General features: G+C 50.6%; 1 protein-coding gene across 1 annotated transcript in view; it reads right to left on the bottom strand.

Annotated features, from left to right (window-relative positions):
• RAB11FIP4 (RAB11 family interacting protein 4) overlaps positions 1–21313 on the bottom strand; it is a 142237-nt gene that overhangs the window by 81481 nt on the left and 39443 nt on the right. Inside the window, exons 2-3 of the mRNA XM_025362896.1 lie at positions 20355–20442; positions 18196–18284 (exon numbers count right to left, since the gene is read on the bottom strand). Coding sequence (XP_025218681.1) covers positions 18196–18284; positions 20355–20442 — 177 coding nt within the window. The remainder of the gene's footprint in view (positions 1–18195; positions 18285–20354; positions 20443–21313) is intronic.

The following is a 21313-nucleotide window of genomic DNA, read 5'->3' as shown; positions in this document are numbered from 1 at the left end:
GGGGACAAGGGCTCTAGTTGGAGGGGAAGCCAGGCAAAGGTCCTGTGCAGAACTCACTTGGGCAGTTTGAGGAAGAGAAAACAGGCCAGGGTGGCTGAACAATGAGAGTCACCGGGAATCTGGGAGGGGCAAGGTCAAAGATTCAGGCACAAGTGAAACCTGCGAGGCCACAGTGGGAAGTTGGGGTTTCAGATTTTGTCACTGGAGGCTCTTATGCAAGGGAGGGCAGGGTGGGACTTAGGAGTTTTTTGTTTTTTTGAGACGGAGTCTCGCTCTGTTGCCCAGGCTGGAGTGTAGTGGCGCCATCTTGGCTCACTGCAACCTCTGCCTCCTGGGTTTAAGAGATTCTTCTGCCTCAGTCTCCTGAGTAGCTGGAATTACAGGTGCCTCCCACCACGCCCAGATAATTTTTGTATTTTTAGTAGAGACAGGGTTTCACCATGTTGGTCAGGTTGGTCTCGAACTCCTGACCTCAGGTGATCCACCCGCCTCAGCCTCCAAAAGTGCTGGGATTATAGGTGTGAGTCACCATGCCTGGTGACTAGGAGTTACAAGTTTTAAAGAACACTCTGGTGTCATACGGACCACAAAAGATAAGAGAGAATGCAGGCCGTAGGGGCATAGGGACAGGGTGTGGCTCTGCCGGGACTGGGTTGTAACCTCCAAGATGGAGGGAAGTGGATGGCTTGGGACACAGTTTGGAGGTAAAACCATCAGGCTGTGGTGACGGGTTGGATGTGGAAGAAGGAAAGAAATGAAGGACGACTTGATCCTTGGTCAGAGTGACCAGGTGGGGGAGATGGTGCCATTTACTGAGATGGGGAGCCTGGGGAAACATTCTTGGGGCTGAGGGGATGGAGCTGGATCAAAGGGTGTAGCCTGGAACATGTTGGAAATGCAGAGGGTGCCCAAAGGTTTGATAGAAGAGTCTGGAGCCAAAGGCAGTGTCCGAGGGGAAAATACTATCTTGGGAGCCTCAGGGTAATGGTGCATTTAGAGTCCTGGACCAACTGGCTCCCCTGGGGAGAGGGCAGGCAGGAAGCACAGGGCTGAGGATGAGGCCTGAGACCCAGTGCCATTTAAAGGGACCCAGGAGGAGGGCAGGCAAGGCTGAGGTGGACAGATCACTCAAGGCCAGGAGTTCAAGACCAGCCTGGGCAAGATGGTGAAACCCCATCTCTACCAAAAATAGGAAAATTAGCCAGGCGTGATGGCACGGTCCTATAATCCCAGCTACTTGGGAGGCTGAGGCAGGAGAATCGCTTGAACCCTGGAGGTGGAGGTTGCAGTGAGCTGAGATCACACCACTGCACTCCAGCCTGGGTGACAGAGGGAGACTCCGTCTCAAAAAATAAATAAATAAATAAATAAAATAAGGAGGGGAGTCGGGGGGTGTGTGGGGAGAAAAGCAGCCTGAGAGGTAGGAGGAAGCCTCGAGCTAAAAGGACGGTCTGAGAAGGGAGAGGTTGGCTGTGCCAGGCCCTGCCCAGGGTTGCAGTAAAATGTGAATGGAGCAGAGGACACTAGAGGCTGAGAATGGGAGGGGAAGGAGAGTAGGGAGACATTTGTTAAAGGTACAGAATTACAGTTCGAGAGGAGGGATAAGTTCCATTGCTCCACATCACTGTAAGATGACTATCGTTAACAATAATACAGATTTTCAGTAGCTAGGAGACCATCGAATGTTCCCAAAACAAAGAAATGATAAATGCCAGAGATGATGGAAATGCTAATTACCCTGATCTGTTCACCACACACCATCGCTATGTAAAAACATGACTAGAGAACTGATGCTTGGATTTGGCCAGTGAGAAGTTCCTGGTGGCCAGGCAAGGTGGTTTATGCCTGTCATCCCAGGACTTTGGGGGGCCGAGATTGGAGGATTGCTTGAGGCCAGGAGTTTGAGGCTGCAGCAAACTAGGACTGCACTACTGCACTCCAGCCTGGGGAACAGAACAAGACCCCCATCTCTACAAAAAATAAAAATAGCCGGGGATGATGGCACATGCCTGCGGTCCCAGCTACTTGGGAGACTGAGTTGTGAGGATTGCTTGGACCCAGCTGTTGGAGGCTGCAGTGAGTCAAGACTGCACCACGGCACTCCAGCCTGGGCGACAGAGTGAGACCCCTGTCTCAAAAAGAAGTTCCTAGTGACTGTGAGAAGTGTTTCAGCAGAACAGAGGGGCCAAGACATGATTGGCAGTGGCAACAGAGAGAAAGGGGCACAAGAAAGGGAGTAGAGACCAGTCTTTGGAGGAAATAGACCAAAGGAAAGAAAGCCAGGATGTGGGGTCAAGCGGGTGCTTCCCTGCCCATGGGCATTATTATGTCAGCTCCAGAAGTGAGTGGAAAGGACCCAGCAGGGGCGTGGTGCGGGTGCTGGGGGTGAGGGGCTGTTTGTGAAGGCCAGTGCTTGATTGGCAGGAGGGGCTGGGATCCAGTGTTCAGGCAGGGTGCGAGTGAGGAGCTGGGATTGGAGGGCAGGGCCTGTGTCAGAGCTGGGTCATGCCACCCACCATCCCAGCAGCAAGCTGAAAGTGTGGGTATAGCTGGAGGCAGGCTGGTGACTTTGGAAATGGGAAGGGGAGGGAATTCTGTCCCCAGTGTCCTGAATGATTCCCCTGAGGGTTCTGAGTGGTACAGAGAATGCAGTCATAGATACTACTGACTGGGGGACCCGTCTCCTCAGGAACCTTTAGAAGCATTAATCCATTGCATTCTCACCACAACACTGAAAATCAGGCTGACGACTCCGACTTTAGACAGGCAGAAATGAAGAAGGCTCAGAGAAGCAAAGCGACTTGCCAAATGACACACAGGAAGTGGTCAAGCAGAACCCACACTCAGCCCGTTTGACTTGAACCTGAGCTCTTTCCAGGATTCTAAGCAACCTGGGTGAGGATTCACAGTGTCTGGTGAGGATCTGGTCAGAAGGATTCTTACAGGTTCAGGGCAGCGCTAGACAAAGGGGCTGGAATCAGGCCTCCTTGAGGCCAGCCTTGAGAGGAGGCAAAATTACATCCCTCCTGGAGGCTGCCCGTGGAGCCCATCTCAGGCCTCGGCCACGTGGGGTCAAATTTCCCCGTTTCTCCCTCCCAGCCAAGACCTGTTTTGTTACTAAAAGGAACATTGCATTTACTTTATTATAAGAAACCAGGGCTAGGAGAGGTTGTTCATGACTGTAATCCCAGTGTCTTGGGAGGCCCAGTTGGGAGCCTTGCTTGAGGCCAGGAGTTTGAGACCATCCTGGGCAACATAGCTAGACCCGGTCTCTGAAAAAACAAACAAACAAAAAATTAGCTGGAAGTGGTGGTGTGTGCCTGTGGTCCCAGCTACTGGGGAGGCTGAGGTGGGAGGATTGCTTGAGCCTGGGAGGTTGAGGCTGCAGTGACTGTGATCACACCACTACACCAGTGCACTCCAGCCTGAGTAACAGAGTAAGACTTTGTTTCTTAAAAAAAAAGAAAAGGAAAACAAAACAGCAATAACAGTAATACCTTGCATAAAGTGGCCCCACAGCAGAAGAGGGACATGGGTCTATAGTAGAAGTAAGACTCGAAAGAGTAGCCTCTAAAGCAAAACAATTTTAAGTCTTTCCTGCAGGGCATGGTGGCTTACACCTGGAATCCTAGCATTTTGGGAGGCCGAGGTGGTGGATCGCTTCAGCCTGGGAGTTCAAGACCAGCCAGGGTCACATAGTGAGACCCTGTCTCTCCAAAAAATCCAAAAATCAGCTGGGTGCACGCCTGTAGTCCCAGCTACTCAAGAGGCTGAGGCAGGAGGATTGCTTGAGCCTGGGAGGTGGAGGTTGCAGTGAACTGAGATCGCGCCACTGCACTCCAACCTGGGTGCTAGAGTGAGATCCTGTCTCAAAAATAAAATAAAGCGGCTGGGCGCAGTGGCTTGTGCCTGTAATCCCAGCACTTTGGGAGGCCGAGGTGGGCGAATCACATGAGGTCAGGAGTTTGAGACGAGTCTGACCAACATAGTGAAACCCCGTCTCTATTAAAAATACAAAAATTTGCTGGGCGTGGTGGTGCGCATCTGTAATCCCAGCTACTTGGGAGACTGAGGCAGGAGAATCGCTTGAACCTGGGAGGCGGAGGTTGCAGTGAGCCGAGATTGTACCATTGCACTCCAGCCTGGGCGACATGAGTGAAACTCCGTTTCGAAAAAATAAATAAATAGGCCGGGTGCGGTGGCTCAAGCCTGTAATCCCAGCACTTTGGGAGGCCGAGACGGGCGGATCACGAGGTCAGGAGATCGAGACCATCCTGGCTAAAACGGTGAAACCCCGTCTCTACTAAAAAAATACAAAAAACTAGCCGGGTGAGGCGGCGGGCGCCTGTAGTCCCAGCTACTTGGGAGGCTGAGGCAGGAGAATGGCCTGAACCCGGGAGGCGGAGCTTGCAGTGAGCTGAGATCCGGCCACTGCACTCCAGCCTGGGCAACAGAGCGAAAAAATAAATAAATAAAATAAACTAAAATAAAATTGATAAAAGTCTTTCTTATTATCTTTATTTTACTTTATTTTTTGAGATGAGATTTTGCGCTGTTGCCCAGGCTGGAGTGCTGTGGCACAAACGGCTCACTCCAGCCTCAATCTCCTGGGCTCTAGGATTCCTCTTGCCTCAGCCTCCCATGTAGTTGGGACACACAGGTGTTTGCCACCACGCCCAGTTAATTTTTGTCTTTTTTTATTAATAGATATGGGGTCTCACTTTGCTGCTCAGGCTCCTAGCCTCAAGGGATCCTCCAGCCTGGGCCTCTCAAAGTGCTGGGATTACAGGCTTCTTTCTTATCTTCAAAATATGTTTATTATGTTCCATGTTAGTTTTAATGTTGGACAATGTTTCCCCCAATTCTTCCAGGGAATCTGCTGCTCCAGGAAGATGCCCCTTGGCATCCCAGCAAGTGGCTGGTCTCTCCCTCGGGCACGGGTACCTGGAGAAGCACCATCCAGTATATCTTAGGGGCTTAGGCTTCTTCCCCACATTATCTCAGATAATTCCCCCAAAGACCTGGAGGGTTCTTTTCTCGTTTTCTCTTGAGATTGGCCCTCTCAGGAGACAAATACACCTACCCCAATGTCCTAATCTCAGCCCAAAGAGGGTGGAGATGTGGCCTGGTCACGTGTAAGAGCCCACACTTCCTAACACTGTCCCCAGTGTACACCGCACAGACGTTCAATGGCCCATGGCATGTTCCTGGAGCCAGAAAGTACCGAGGCCAGCTGCCTCCCCACAATTTGAGAGATGCCAAGGGTGGACGCTTGGCCGCACACACACAATTAGGCATTTTTCCCCAAATGCTAGAATGGACACAAGCTGGAAGGGGTGTTTAGATCATGTTTCACCTGGGAAAACTGAGGCCCATTGAGGGCGCCAACAATACGCACTTTAAGTGTGTTTTAGACCTGAAAAATAAACACAGTAGAACTCCCCTCCAGGCCCCCTCCTCGTCACCCCATTTTATTTTTAATTTAAATTTAAGTTACAGTACCCCAAAGGACTAGAAAATCAATAAAGGCAAATCTAAATTGAGGGGCATTCTTTGAAGCAAGTGGCCTGAAGTTTTTAAAAAGGTCAATGTCATTATAGGAGTAAAAAAAAAAAAAAAAAAGAAAGAAAGAAAATAAAACAAAGGCCGAGGAACTCTTCTAGATTAAAAGAAGCTAAAGAAACATGGCAACTAAACTGTGTGATCCTGGATTAGATTTGAGATAAAAATAAAAGCTATAAAATTATTTCTGGGAGGGACCAGGTGCGGTGGCTCATGCCGGTAATCCCAGCACTTTGGGAGGCCGAGGTGGGTGGATCACGAGGTCAGGAGTTCGAGACTAGCCTGGCCAACATGGTGAAACCCCATCTCTACTAAAAATACAAAAATTAGCCGGGCGTGGTAGTGGGTGCCTGTAGTCCCAGCTACTCAGGAGGCTGAGGCAGGAGAAGCATTTGAACCCAGGAGGCGGAGGCTGCGGTGAGCGGAGATCGCGTCATTGCACTCCAGCCTGAGTGACAGAGCAAGGTTCCATCTCAAAAAAAAAAAAAAAAAATATATATATATATATATATATATATATATAAATTGGAAAATTTGAATGTAGATTTTACAGTAGGTAACAAATTGTGCCAATGTTAAGGTTCCTGCAAGTGATAACTAATTGTGGTCACATAGGAGAGTGTCCTTCTTAGCAATGGCCAAGTATTTAAGGATAAAGTGTCATGTCCGCAACTAACTTTCATATGGTCCAGAAGAAAAAGTAGTGTGTATGCACATACACCCCACCAACAAACACAGGGGCAGAGAAACTAAGTTTAGCGGCATGTTAACAACTGGTCATCCAAGTGAAGGATATATGTGGATTCATCGTTCTGCTCTTAAAATTTTCTGAAGATTGGAAATTTTCAAAATAAAAAGTTGGAGACAAAGCCAACTCTCTAGGTCTTTGTTTAGTAAAAGTGATCTACTCTTTATTCCTGCACCTTCTGCAGCAGGAGCCCGGGCCCTCGGAGGTTTATAAACTGAATGGTGGGTGTAGAATCTCCACTGAGATTCCAGTTCAGCCTCTGACACATGAAGCACCCCAGGCCCTGCTGACCCAGAGTCCTCATTGGTTTCGACCGCGCTGTCTCGGAGAACATCTGCCCTCATGTGATTGTGCTTGTGTGTTTCCCACAGTTACTCCTTCAAAAACGCACTGTGCTAGACTCATTAATGAGGGAAGCAGCAGGTAGGGATAGCTGGTCCAAAGGAGAAGGGGAGGGATCAAAGTCTGTGTCATCAGGGAAAGAAAGGATGCTGAAATGAGACTGGAACGGTACATACGAAGGTGGTTAATGTCCTACAGGGTCATAAAACCCAAATTTTTCCCTCCTGCTCATCTTTAAAAAGACGGGATATAAGGAGCCTCTCCAGAGTTTTATCAAGCTCTAACTTGGTGAGTAGGTTCTAAAGATTTATGTGGACTTGGGCATCAGGGGCAGGAGGTGGCCTGTGGGAAGTAGCACTCGCCGGCCAGCTCAGCTTAGCCTCTTTAGGGTAGGGATGGTCAGGGGCAGGAGGTAGGAGACACATGGTTCAGGGCAGACCAGGCTTGGAACAAACAAAAGGGGCTTCCATATCTGCACTGCTTCTGTCCCAGCCACCTTTGGCTTAATCAGTTGAGTTATTACCTAAAGACACAAATCGAGGATCTTACAGAAGCTCTGAAGCTTGGGATAAGTAGATTTTTTTTTTTTTTTTCTCTTTGGAAGGCGGGGGAGGGTGTTGAAACACAGAAAAATATATTGGGGCCAGATATAAGTAGAAAGGCTCCTTCCCTGAGCTCTGAAACTCCCTCCTGCCACCACACCAGTGGGAGCATGGCGCCCCACCCACACCTCCAGCAGCGCGGTGAATCACAGTGCTGTTTGTCAGGAGAAGTATTTTTAGAATGTATAAGTGCCATTGTCATGAGTGGTTTTAGAAATGCTTGTTTCAGGATGGATGAAATGAAGCAAGGGTGGCCTTAGGTGTTCAGGCTGTAGGCCTCCTCCCCAGCAATTTCTAGAGAGAGGCACAGGTTATCATCATTTTAAAAACTTCCGGAAAGACGAGAGTTTGGCAAAGCCCCTTCTGAACATGAGCAAAAGAGCCATTTTGGGCTCAGGCTCAGGTCTGGGTTCCCAGCAAACCCCAATTCCTTTTTTTTTTCTTTTTTAGACAGCGTCTTGCTCTGTTGCCCGGGCTGGAGTGCAGTGGCACGATCTCGGCTGGCTGCAACCTCCGCCTCCTGGGTTCAAGTGATTCTTGTGGCTCAGCCTCCCAAGTAGCTGGGATTACAGGCATGTGCCACCATGCCAGGCTAACTTTTTTTTTTTTTTTCCAGTAAAGATGGGGTTTCACCACGTTGGCCAAGCTGGTCTTGAACTCCTGGCCTCAAGTGATCTGCCCACCTCGGCCTCCCAAAGTGCTGGGATTCCAGGCCTGAGCCACTGCACCAGGCCAAACCTCGTTTCCTTCGCCATCAGGGGACTGCGTGCGAAAGCATAGCGTAGCAAGAAGCTGCTGAACAGCCAGGTGAGGGAGGGCAAGAGGAACTGACGGCAAAAAGGCAAACTGGATCCCCACCTCACTCTAGACATCACAGTCAATTCTACGAATTATAGCTTTAAATAGAAAAATTAAATACACAAAAATAAAACAGAACAGTTTCACAATCATGGGTGGGAAAGCATTTATAAGCATTACACCAAAGGCTGAAGCCATAAAGCAAAAGAATGCTGAATTGGCTATAAAAATTTTTAAATTTGGTGTCATAAACAAAGCTAAAAATAAATAACAAGCTGGAAAAAATTTAATGTATGTCAAAAAGTTATATTTCTAGTTCTTAAAAAAAAACTCAATAGAAGTAAACATAGCCAGGGTGGAGAATGTGGACAGGCAATTCATGAAGAAAGCCCTCTTAGTGACCAAAAAATATACTTTAAGAAGTTAAACCATATTATAATTCAAAAGAGGGGTTCTAATTTTAGCATCTCAAATTTAAAGGGTCTGAAAACTCAGCAACACCAGTATCAAAAGGGTAGAAGGAATCTGATGCAATCCTGATGGGATTCCTGCAGAGGAATTTGACAGATTAGTATTAGGCAGTTTTAACATTTTGCATCTTTTTCTTTTTCTTTTCTTTCTTTCTTTCTTTTTTTTTTTTTTTTTTGAGACAGAGTCTCGCTCTGTTGCCCAGGCTGGAGTGCGACGGTGCGATCTCAGTTCACTGCAACCTCCGCCTCTTGGGTTCAAGGGATTCTCCTGCCTCAGCCTCCCGAGAAGCTGGGATTACAGGCGTGTGCCACCACACCTGGCTAATTTCTGTATTTTTAGTAGAGACGGGGTTTCACCATGTTGGTCAGGCTGGTCTCAAACTCCTGACCTCAGGTGATCCACCTGCCTCCGCCTCCCAAAGTGCTGGGATTGCAGGCGTGACCCACTGTGCCCAGCCTTTGCATCCTTCTCATAAAACAGTCTCCATTTGCCTGAATTTACCATACGGGTTGGCAAATTTTTTCTGTAAAGGACAGACGGTAAGTATTCTAGGCTTTGCAGTCCATTTGGCCTCCATGGCAACTTTTCAGCTCTGCCACTGCAGTGTGGAAACAGCCACAGATAAGATGTGAACAAATGGGTGTGGCTGTGTTCCAGTAAAACTTTATTTACAATAACAGGCTCCTAGATTTGGCTCACGGGGTCTGTAATTTGCCAATCTCTGATTTACTTTAAAGTGATGATTGCTGCTGTGGGGAAAGACTTAGCTATAAGAATGATTATTGCCGGGCGTGGAGGCTGAGGCAGGAGAATCGCTTGAACCCGGGAGGCAGAGGTTGTGGTGAGCCGAGATCGGGCCACTGCACTCCAGCCTGGGCAAAAAGAGCGAAACTCTGTCTCAAAAAAAAAAAAAAAAAAAAAAAGAATGATTATTATACTGCTTTTGTTAATTCCCCAAATTACGTTAAAAATATATATACACCTGGCTGGGCACGGTGGCTCACACCTGTAATCCCAGCACTTTGGGAGGCCAAGGTGGGCGGATCACGAGGTCAGGAGATTGAGACCATCCTGGCTAACACGGTGAAACCCCATCTCTACTAAAAATAAAAAAAAAAATTAGCTGGGCGTGGTGGCAGGTGCCTGTAGTCCCAGCTACTCAGGAGGCTGAGGCAGGAGAATGGCATAAACCTGGGAGGAGAGCTTGCAGTGAGCCGAGATCGCGCCGCTGCACTCCAACCTGGGCGACAGAGCAAGACTCCGTCTCAAAAAAAAAAAAAAAAAAATATATATATATATACACACACACACACACACACACACACACATATATATATATATCCAACAATAAGGAACTGGTATATAAATTTGGTTGTCTTCATGTGATGAAATATGTTGCCATTTAAAATTTAAAATGGCAACATGGTTACCTTGTTATATAGAATTAAGTATTATAGAAAATAGCATAGAAATAAACTACTAAAATATAAAGAGAGTTTAATGGGCCAGGCATGGTGGCTCACGCCTATAATCTGAGCACTTTGGGAGACCGAAGCAGGCAGATTATCTGAGGTCAGGAGTTCGAGGCCAGCCTGGCCAACATGGTGAAACCCCATCTCTACTAAAAGTACAATAATTAGCTGAGCATGGTGGTGGATGCCTGTAATCCCGGCTATTTGAGAGGCTGAGGCAGGAGAATTGCTTGTACCCCAGAGGCAGAGACTGCAGTGAGCCGAGATCACGCCACTGCACTCCAGTCTGGGCAACAAGAGTGAGACCCTGTTTCAGTAAATAAATAAATAAATAAATAAATAAAATAAGGAGAGTTTAACAAGGTTATCATGACAAGATTGACACCAAAAATGAAAACCAATCCTATACATCAGTTGTAACCAATTATAAAATATCATAGCAAAAAGATCCTACACATATCAGCAATAAAAACTCCAAAATATAGTCACCCTAAGAAGAAAGTGTGCATAACCTATTGAAGAAAATTATAAAACTTTCTAGCCTGATGCAGTGGCTCATGCCTGTAATCCCAGCACTTTGGGAGGCTGAGGCGGGCGGATCACCTGAGGTCAGGAGTTTGAGACCAGCCCGGCCGACATGATGAAACCCCATCTCTACTGAAAATACAAAAAATTAGCTGGGCATGGTGATGGGCACCTGTAGTCCCAGCTACTAGGGAGGCTGAGGCAGGAGAAACGCTTCAACCTGGGAGGCGGAGGTTGCAGTGAGTGGAGATCCAGCCATTGCACTCCAGCCTGGGCAATAACAGCGAAACTCTGTCTCAAAAAAACCAAAAAAACAACAACAAAAAACTTTCTTAGAGGGCATAAAAGGCCAGAATAAATAAAGAGAGATATATATTCCTGGATGACAGAATGCAATATTGTAAAGAAGCCAATTTCCTTCAATTAATGCACAAATTCAATTTCAAACATGATCTCCAGCAGGATTTGTAAGAGAGCTTGACAAACAGGCTGTTCCAGAAGAGAAAATATGTAAGAATAACAAAAAAGGTATTTTTTTGTTTGTTTGTTTGTTTGTTTGTTTTTTTTTGAGACAGAGTCTTGCTCTGTCGCCCAGGCTGGAGTGCAGTGGCGCGATCTCGGCTCACTGCAAGCTCCACCTCCCAGGTTCACGCCATTCTCCCGCCTCAGCCTCCAAGTAGCTGGGACTACAGGCTCCCGCCACCACGCCCGGCTAGTTTTTTGTATTTTTAGTAGAGACGGGGTTTCACCATGTTAGCCAGGATGGTCTCGATCTCCTGACCTCGTGATCCACCCGCCTCGGCCTCCCAAAGTGCTGGGATTACAGGCTTGAGCCACCGCGCCCGGCCTGTTTGTTTTGTTTTTATGTGTATGTGTGTGTGTGACGGAGTCTTGCATTGTCGCCCAGGCTGTAGTGCAATGGTGCGATCTCAGCTCACTGCAACCTCCACCTCCCAGGTTCAAGTGACTCTCCTGCCTCAGCTTCCCAAGTAGCTGGGATTACAGACGTGCGCCACCATGCCTGGTTAATTTTTGTATTTTTAGTACAGATGGGGTTTCATCATGTTGGTCAGGCTAGTCTCGAACTCCTGACCTGAGGTGATCCACCTGCCTTGGCCTCCCAAAGTACTGGGATTACAGGCGTGAGCCACCGCACCTGGCCTGAAGGAAGAAAAGAAGGATGAGAGAGCCTTTCCCTATCAGATATCAAACTATGAAGCAAGAGTAACTGAAACTATGGCTTTGGCTTAAAATTAGGTAGACAAATCAATATAACAGACTAGAATCCAGAAAGAGACCTACGTTTATAAGGCAAGTTAGCCTACAATAAAGATAACATTTCAAATTGATTGAGAAAGAGGGACTATTCAACATTAGGAACTCAAAGCACTGGCCATATTGAGGAAGTGAGAGTGCCAGATCTCTACTCCCACCAAAAGCAAAAATAAGCTCCAGGTGGATCAAAGAGCTAAGCATAAATACTTCTTTTTCTCAAAAGTATCTGAAAACGATATATAGAAGAATATGTTTATAGCCTGGAGGTAGAGAAGGCACAAAATGATACACAAAACGTAAATGGCATAAAAGGACTGATAAATGATGACATCAGAATTAACATTCTGTGTAATAAAACACTCCCGAAACAAGATTAAAACACAAGCAAAATGCATAAAGATTGATAATCAGCATATATAGAGATTTCAACCTGTTGCTGTGGCTCACACCTGTAATCTCAGCACTTTGGGAGGCCGAGGTGGGCAGATCATCTGAGCACAGGAGTTCAAGACCAGCCTGAGCAACATGCAAAACCCTGTCCCTACCAAAACAAACAAACAAACAAAAACAAAAATTAGCTGGGCGCAGTGGCATGTGCCTGTGGTACCAGCTAATTGGGGGGCCCAGGCAGGTGGATCACTTGAGCCCAGGAGGCAGAGGTTGCAGTGGGCTGAGATTGTGCCACTGCACTCCAGCCTGGGCAGTAGAGCGAGACTGCCTCAAAAACAAACAAACAAGCAAAAAACAGAATATACAGAGATTTCTTACAAATCAGTAAGGAAAAGACAAACAACCATATTGAAAACGGGCAAAGAATATGAATAATTCGTAAAAGCAGAAATCCGGCCGGGCGCGGTGGCTCAAGCCTGTAATCCCAGCACTTTGGGAGGTCGAGACGGGCGGATCACGAGGTCGGGAGATCGAAACCATCCTGTCTAACACGGTGAAACCCCGTCTCTACTAAAAATACAAAAAACTAGCCAGGCGTAGTGGTGGGCGCCTGTAGTCCCAGCTACTCGGGAGGCTGAGGCAGGAGAATGGCGAGAACCCGGGAGGCGGAGCTTGCAGTGAGCCGAGATCGCGCCACCGCACTCCAGCCTGGGTGACTGAGCAAGACTCCGTCTCAAAAAAAAAAAAAAAAAAAAAAAAGCAGAAATCCAGAGGGCATGGAAAGATAAGAAAAAGATGGTCTGCCTCCCTAGGAAGCCGGGCAGCACAGAGGACGGCAGCAACGGGCTTTCCTCCCCCCAGGCTGCTGAGCTGGAGACCAGCAGGTGGATGGATGGCTTCCGGGGCTGGCGAAGGCCATGGGAAAGGGGCACTCTCATATACTGCTTGGATGATACGCACGGTACAGGCTTTGTGGAAGAAAATTATATCTGTATCTATTAAAATACAAAATCTACATACCCTTTGATACAGCAATTCCACTTCCAGATATCTAGTCTTAGAAATACTTAGACACACTCAAGGAGCATGGATAAGGATGCTTGCTGTGGGTGCTGTCCTGGGGGTGAAAAGGAGGAGCTCAGCCTGAGTCCTGCAGCCACTGGGTGGACATGGGGCTGGCTGTCATGAAAGATGAGGTTCGGGCGGTGATAGAGGGTGCAGCGCCCCCAGGAAGCTCAGTGCAGGTCCTTCTCCTTTGGGCTGGGGCAGAAGGAGCCAGGGAGGCTTCCTGGAGAAGGTGGTACCTAAGTAAAGTTTTTTTAAAGAGAAGGGGTCTCACTATATTGTCCAGGCTGGTCTCAAACTCCTGGGCTCAAGCAATTCTCCCACTTCAGCCTCCCAAAGTGCTGGGATTATAGGTATGAGCCACCACTCCTGCCAAGTAAGTCTTAAAAAGGTGAGTAGACGTTAGCTCCTGACAAGTAAGCGGGAAGGAGGACATCCTAGGACAAAGACAACACTCATGCAAAGGCTCAGAGGCAAGAGAGAACGCGGCTTGCTCAGAAAACAGGGAGTGGTTTGGTATTGCCAGTTTTAGGTGTGAGACGCACCACGGTGAGAGATGAGGCTGGAGCAGTGGGTAGGAGCTGATGTTGGTTTTCATCCCTTGGTAAGGACAGGTCCCAGGAGTGGGGTGACAAATCAGAGCAGCAACTTAGGGACAGCCTGCCAAACTGTGGTATGCGGGTGTGGAGAGAGGAGGGCCGAGGACAGGAGGACGCCTGGTCGGTGGGTGGCAGTGACTGCGATGGGAGGGGGAGGCAGGGGTGAGTGGGTGACTGCAATGGGAGGGGGAGGCAGGGGTGAGTGGGTGACTGCGATGGGAGGGGGAGGCAGGGGTGAGTGGGTGACTGCGATGGGAGGGGGAGGCCGGGGTGAGTGGGTGACTGCGATGGGAGGGGGAGGCAGGGGTGAGTGGGGAACGTAGGACTCCAGGCAGCTGCATGAGGGGGCGCTGTGGATGACTCTCTGGGTTGGAGGCTACTGACACCATTTGCTGGCATGGTGGCTACACAGGAGGGCAGGTGGCCGGATGCCCTCTCCATTAATGGGGTTGCCTGTTAATCCACCATGGGGTGGGTGAACGGGGCCCACGGCCTTACAGCGCTTGCAGGGTTAGGGTTCACATCACCACCTGCCGAGGGGTGGCCACGGGCCCCTAGCAACTATCCCATTGCCTTTAGCACCCGAGTGTGGTGCTCTCCACATGTCTCCATGCCCCCTCCCCACAGGAGCCCCTATAGCATATGGACTGGGTGCTGATGGGCAGCCTGAGCAGGACAGTCTCAGAGGGACTCCCAGGGCGATTCCAGGGACCCCAGGCATGGGCCCAGGGACCCTGGGGAGTCCTTCAGGACACATCTAGCATTCCCTTTGACCAGAAGCAAATTTCCCTGGGTCAGGAAACTCGCTCAACAGCCTGCTCAACAGTTGGGGTTCCCAAGACTCAAAGTTTCCCTGTGCCAGTGTTTCACAGGGCTCTGGGGACGCAGGTGGAGCCACATCCAGTTAGGTCAGGAACTGGTGCATCCAGGCATCAACTGCCTGGGATAGACTCGCACTGGCCTGAGGTCTGGACAGCAACCCCAGGGGTCCCTGACTGATGTCCAATGCTAGGGGCTTCTCGGGGCCTGGGAGGGGGATGAGAAGGGCAGGGCACTCTCAGGGGCCAGGTGGCAGCGGCTCGCCCACCAGCCAGCACTCAAGCATTCACTGCTTTAACTATGAGTCACATCCAGTGGTGACATCAGAGGTCTCCATCCACACCCTGGGGGGAAGGGGGTGTCCCCAAAAGACAGGCTTCATTTCCCAGCACACAAGCACAGCACAGGGGTGGAGCGCCTGCCGTCCCATCTGTGTGTCATCCCCACACCTCCTCAAATCATGCCTCAGGTTTGCATTCCCTGGGGGCATCTGGAAAGCCCACTTAGTGATCCAGGCACCGCTTCTTCTCGGTCTCAGACTGACCCCTAGGGGACAGCTAAGACACAGCAGGGCGCTGAGGGCCGGGCCTGAGAAATTCGGACCTGCCCCGTCTGGCCCACTCTGACACCTCATCTGCAGAGCTGTGGTCTTGACCCTGCTACTACAGGAGCCTGAGCCTGGAAGGGGACTCATTCACAACCCAGAAGCCGTCCGCTCGGTCAGGCTGGTCTTCGGATTGTGCCCCCTTCCTCTCCCTGCCAACACGCAGGAGCCCATGGTCGGGAACGGAGCCCAGGTCAACCAAGCAGCCCCAGCGAGTATAATGAACAAGGCTGCCACTGTGTCCCCACCGACTGCCATCTCACTAGGCTGTGGTCGCCCAAGCCGGGGCCAGGCCTCCATGGAGGGCAGAAAGCAGTTCACCCACGAGAAGCTTAAAACCCAAAGCAACAAACACCTATAGGCTTGCAAAGTCCCATGAACAAATGAGGAGAAGCACCAGGCTTGCTGAGATAGGCTGATGTGGTCTTTCTTTCTACTTTCCCATAACCTCTAGACTTTGGAGGAAAACAATATCAGTTTACAAAAAAGAGTACCTTGGTGGAGGTCCGCTCTTCTGTGCCCCCTGCTCACCTTTTCTCCACGTGCCATCTTTTCCAGAGGTGTGAATGGCAGAATGTGGGGGCCACAAAAGCAGCCAAAGACTGCAGGGAACACGCCATCCCTACCCGCACTCCCCACCCACCCCAGGCCTCGGCTCCACTCTGCCCTGCAGTTCTTGGGGCAGGGCTTTACTTTGACATAATTTTGCAACACCAGTATCCAAAGGTAAACTGAAAAATGCAAACGGTAACTTCAGCACTATTTATTTTCTTACAGCAGCAGGTGGTGAGGAATGAGCACATATTAGGGGTCTGTCTTCCCACTGAACTTTCACAACAGACCCTCCAGATTGGCGTGGCAAGCCCTGTTTTACAGCTGAGGACACTGAGGCTCGGAGGGGTTGAGAAGAATGTGCTCGGGTTCCATGGCCTGTCCTGGGTGGCCCACGTGGGTGTGGACCCTGTCCTGCACACCTCTGCACGCTGCCTCCCGCTCAGCAATCCAGGAAGGGCCTCCCCACAAACTTCCTGGGGAACACAGTATTTGTCCCACAGTAGGGGTCCTCTGCCCTAAGCCTGGTTCCATTAGCTGGCCCCAAATACATATTCAACCCCTCCTTGCTGGACCCATCAAGACAGGCCTGGAGCCACCACTGCTGGCACGGGCACGGGCCTGGAGCCCAGCTATCTCCACGCATCCCTGAGGGCTCTTGCTTTGAGCACAGCAGCCTGAGGCCTAGCCACAGTTGGTGCCTGGCTTTGGTCTCTGCCGCCGTGGACTGGCAGCCCTCAGCACTGTGTCCCTCTCTGTGGACTGTCCCTCCTCCAGTCCTGCCCAGGGAACCCAACCCTGGCCCTACGACCCAGCTGGATTCCAAGAGGCCTACCATCGGCCAAAGCAGCCTCTGGGGTTCTGGATCTCCTTCAGCTATAAACATACTCATGTTTTGGGGGCCGGAGGAGGCACCCATCAGAACTGGGGAAAAGGATTGGGGGTTGGACTGGGTGAGAAATCAGAATCATTTTCCTCTAGTTTTGGGTGTCGCCACCAGGAGGGACCTCGCTGGTTGTCAGCTTGTGCACCTTAAACTATTTCTCTGTAGGATGAAGCTGCACTGTTTGGAAAACTAGTTCAAAGTTTTATAAGAAACACACCATTAGGTGATGATAACAGTAAAACAGAGCCTTGGGGACTGTGGTCTTTGTCCCACTTCCGGATACAGAGCTTCAGGATGGGGCTGGTCACCAGAAAGACCAAGCATACAATGAGGTGGGAACCTCCTCACCTTCCCACCTACCCCCAACCTCCAGGCACAGGAGATGGGCTGGAGACCGGGTTGTAAAAACTGTTTTAGGTTTGGAGATGAGTCTGGCTCTGTCACCCAGGCTGGCTGGAGTGCAGTAGCACAATCACAGCTCACTGAAGTCTCAAACTGCTGGGCTCGAGGGCTCCTCGCACCTCAGTCTCCCCAGTAGCTAGGACTACAGGTGTGCACCGCCACATCCAGCTAATTTTAAATTTTTTTGTAGAGACAGGGTCTCACTATCTTGCCCAGGCTTGTCTCAAACTCCTGGGTTCAAGCTGTCCTCCTGCCTCAGCCTCCCAAAGTGCTGGGATTACAAGCATCAGCCACCACGCCAGGCCTACAAATTCTCGAACAATGAGATGCAGAGAGCCTGGGTGCTGGTAGCACAGTGATGTGCTGGGAGGCAGTGTCCCTGAAGGTACGGAAGCTCTGCACCCCCGCTCCCCATACCCTGTCTTGTACATCTCTTCTGTGTGGCTATTCCTGAGTTGTACCCTTTGTAATACGCTGATCATCATAAGTACAACCATTTCCTGAGTGTTTCCAGTAAATTACCCAGCCTGAGAGAGGGGGGTCCTGGGAACCCTGTTCTTCCTGGGTTCTTCTATCCAGGAAGAACCGCAGCTGGCATGGGAAGTGGGGCAGTCTCATGGGGCTGGACTTGACTCGTGGAGTCTGTGCTAATGTTGGGTAGTTAGTGGCAGGTGGAACTGACTGCTGGACACCAGTTAGTGTCAGAGAATTGGAGAATTCATTGTTTGAAAACAAATAAACAGGAAGCGTTCACCAGAGAGCGATGGTGCAGGAGAAAAGGAAACAATTCCAGTCCTGCCTCCCCTCCACTTGTCACTTTCCCTGTCTGGAACTCAGTTGCTCCTCCGTGCCACAGATGGGGAACAAAGTTGCTGGGTGGGGACCCCCAGCTGTTACACACTCTGCTGGGGCTTCCCAATGGGGCCTCAGGGCTCCTGTTCCAAAAACTATTTCTTGACTTTGATGCTCAAGAAGGGTCCTCAGAGGGAGGTTCTGGATCCTCCCAGATACTGAAAATGGAGCAAAGGCGAGACCAAGGAGGAGGCAGAGCCATGGAGGTCCTAGAGGTCCCCCAAGCCTTACCTGCTCCACGCAGTCTGGGATCTCTGGCGCGCATGGCAGAGTCCCGGCGCTCTCCACCGATAGCACATCCTTCAGAAGCTCCTCGCACCCTGTGCAGACAGGCAGACAAGGGACGGTGAGAGGTTGAGCCTCAGCCTGGACGGCTGCTCTGCTTCTAACTAATGGGCATGGGGTGGGAAGGGCTGAGGTGGGGTCCCAAGGCTCCAGGAGGCCCGCTGAGCATTGGAAGGCAGGGATGGAGCCCAGGCAGTGGGGAACTCGGCTCAGGGCACTGTGCAGGGAGCTGCAAGAGGCCCTTGTCCTCTGGGACTAACTCCCACACGCAGAGGGCAGGCTGGGGACACAGGGAAGAAGGAGGCCTTCCTGGGGGAGGGGACCTAAGGCAGTGCTGCCCGCTTGGCTCGCAGGGACTCCTAACAACTCTGCCAGCCTCTGGAGAAAGCAAACACACCCATTCCTCTGAGCTGGGTGCCCTCTGCGTCCTGCAGACCCTGGGACATCCAGGACAGGGCCGCTCCAGGACAGCTCCAGTTCCTGCTGACTCTGTACACGGCTGGCCTCGCTCCTGAGTTCCCAACCAAATGCCCCAACGTTGTACTGAACACGGGAGGGGGACCCGACAAAACGCCTGGCACAGGCACATGGCAGGTGCAGCCTGCAGTGGCCCATTGTCAAATCCACGCAGAAAACCTCCCCTGGGTGCCTTCTGTGTTCTGTGCCCCCTGCACCGTGTATTCGTTTCCCTTCATCCCTCACCCTGCATCCTTCCACCCTCCCAGGGTTCACAGGCACCCCACAGAAAAGGGCTCACCTTGATCTGAGCCACAGACAGGAAACCACGGCTTCCTTTACAGATAACCAGACACCCTGGGACTCCAGAAGTGACTGCATTCTCTCTGCAGCTAGTGGGGAGGCCTTAGCAAGCCCACCTGGCTGGTGATCTATGCCACTGTCTCAGATTTTTTTCTTTTGTGAGACAGGGTCTTACTCCGTTACCCAGGCTGGAGTGCAGTGGTGTGACGTCAGCTCACTGCAGCCTTGACTTCCTGGGCTCAGGTGATCCTCCCACCTCAGCCTCTCAGGTAGCTGGGACCACAGGCACACACCAGAATGCCCAGCTAATTTTTCTGTATTTTTTGTAGAGACGAGGTTTCGCCATGTTGGCCAGGCTGGTCTCAAACTCCTGGACTCAAGTGATCCACCTGAGATCAAGCGATCTGCCTGCCTCAGCCTCCCAAAGTGCTGGGATTACAGGTGTGAGCCACCGTGCCTGGCCTTCACTGTCTCAGATAAACAGCTTAGTAGTAAGTGAGTGGCCATATTCTGATTCCTGCAAGTTTCTCACAACTGGCCTTTGAATTTTTGGGACAAGACAGAGGGATTTATAGTGTTCCCCTAAAGCTGGAAGGGGGAGCAAGTAAGAAAGGCAGGAATTAGGAAGAATTAAGAGGAAGAGAGGGCAGGGCATGGAGGCCTGTAATTCCAGCCCTTTGGGAGGCTAAGGTGGGAGGGCCACTTGATCTCAGGAGTTCAAGACCAGGCTGGGCAATGTGACGAAACTCCATCTCTACTTAAAATACGAAAATTAGCCTGGCGTGGTGGTGTACCTCCTGTAGTCCCAGCTACTCAGGAGGCTGAGGCAGGAGGATTGCTTGAGCCCAGGAGGTTGAGGCTGCAGGGAGCCATGATAGTCGTACTGCGCTCCAGTAGCCTGGGTGACAAAGGCAGACCCTGTCTCAAAAAAAAAAAAAAAAAGGAGGTGGGAGCAGGGAGGACACAAAAGCAGCTCAGAGGGAGGCGGGCAGTCGGGTGACCAGCACTTTGTCCAGGTTTGCCCAGGAGACTCCTTGGGTTTGGTCATCCCAGAGCGGGAGACAGAGGAAGAGGACAGAAAAGCAAGGAGGGAGGCTTTCTCCAGAGGCAGGCAGACAAGGGGAAGGGCAGAAGTGACCTCCATGGGTGAGACCACAGCCCCCACGGCTGGGACAACTGTGTCCTTCTCTCTGCCCCCCCGGAAGCCAGAGGCAGAACCGACTTCTGGCCCATCCTGGGCGCTGGGAGCCCTGTGGGGAGGAATCCAGGCTGGGTCCCAGCCACACCAGCTTCCCCAGCTGGGCAGGGCCTGAAGCACGTGGGAAAGCCTCCCTAGAAGGCCTCACCTTTCATGGCGAACACCCCCCGGCAAAAGTCCTTGAAGTTGATTCTCCCCAGGTCGTTGGGATCCAAATATTTCACAAGTTTTTCCACCTGTGGGAAGGAAGCAGGGACAGGTGTGAGACACCCAAGCATCACCCGAAGACTCAGGGAACTGGGACGGGGAGGCTGAGAGGGAGGGAGGGACACCAGTGTCCCCGCCCCATCCTCTCCCCTCACCCTGGGGTCAGTATCGGCCACGGGGCCACTTTATTCTCCCCATGGTGACAGACAACTTGGGCGAGGAAAAGCAGAGCCAATACCAGCTCCCCCGTCAGCGCACGGCTTCAGGGACCGAGCCTCCTTCCCCCAGGGGCTGCACACTGAAAGCCAAGGCTCTGCCAATGTTTTAAAATTGGTTTCTTTCATACAAAATGGACACAAACGCATTGTAAAAGACCTAGAAACCCCACCGTTTCTCTTGTTCTATTTCTTGTTCTAGGCGCTGGCTAGATGGGGAAACTCACTGAGATGGACACTGGTGGCTGATGTACTTTTCTGTTCTATTTGTACCTTGCACTTCAATAAAGAGTGTTAAATGAATAAGGAAGTAAGCTTTAGCCTGGCAGAGTCAGACATCCCTGAGGTTGGAGTTTCTCTCCCGTGTAATAGTAAGTAGGACAGAAACAGTTTCCATGCTGCTTGGTGTGTACAACCCACATTGTTAGTGGCTGTAACATATTCTGCCCGGTGGGTTCATCATAATCTACTTCACCACCCCTAATAGCTGGGCATTTTGGTTATTTCCAGCTTTTTGCTTTTATAACTCATCTTTGGGGGTTCCTGCAGCTGTATGGGTGAACCATCAACCCCCGGCCTCTCAGATTCTTGACTTTCTTATTGCCTCATATTCCACCTCAGGCACCAAGTCCCTTGGTCAACCCAGTCATCACCCCCTCCAATCCCACCCATCCGAATGTCCCAC

The sequence above is a fragment of the Theropithecus gelada genome, chromosome 16 (assembly GCF_003255815.1).
Source record: "Theropithecus gelada isolate Dixy chromosome 16, Tgel_1.0, whole genome shotgun sequence".
NCBI classification, from domain to species: domain Eukaryota; kingdom Metazoa; phylum Chordata; class Mammalia; order Primates; family Cercopithecidae; genus Theropithecus; species Theropithecus gelada.
Note: the sequence above shows the minus strand (reverse complement) of the source record. Positions and strands in the feature narration are given on the sequence as shown.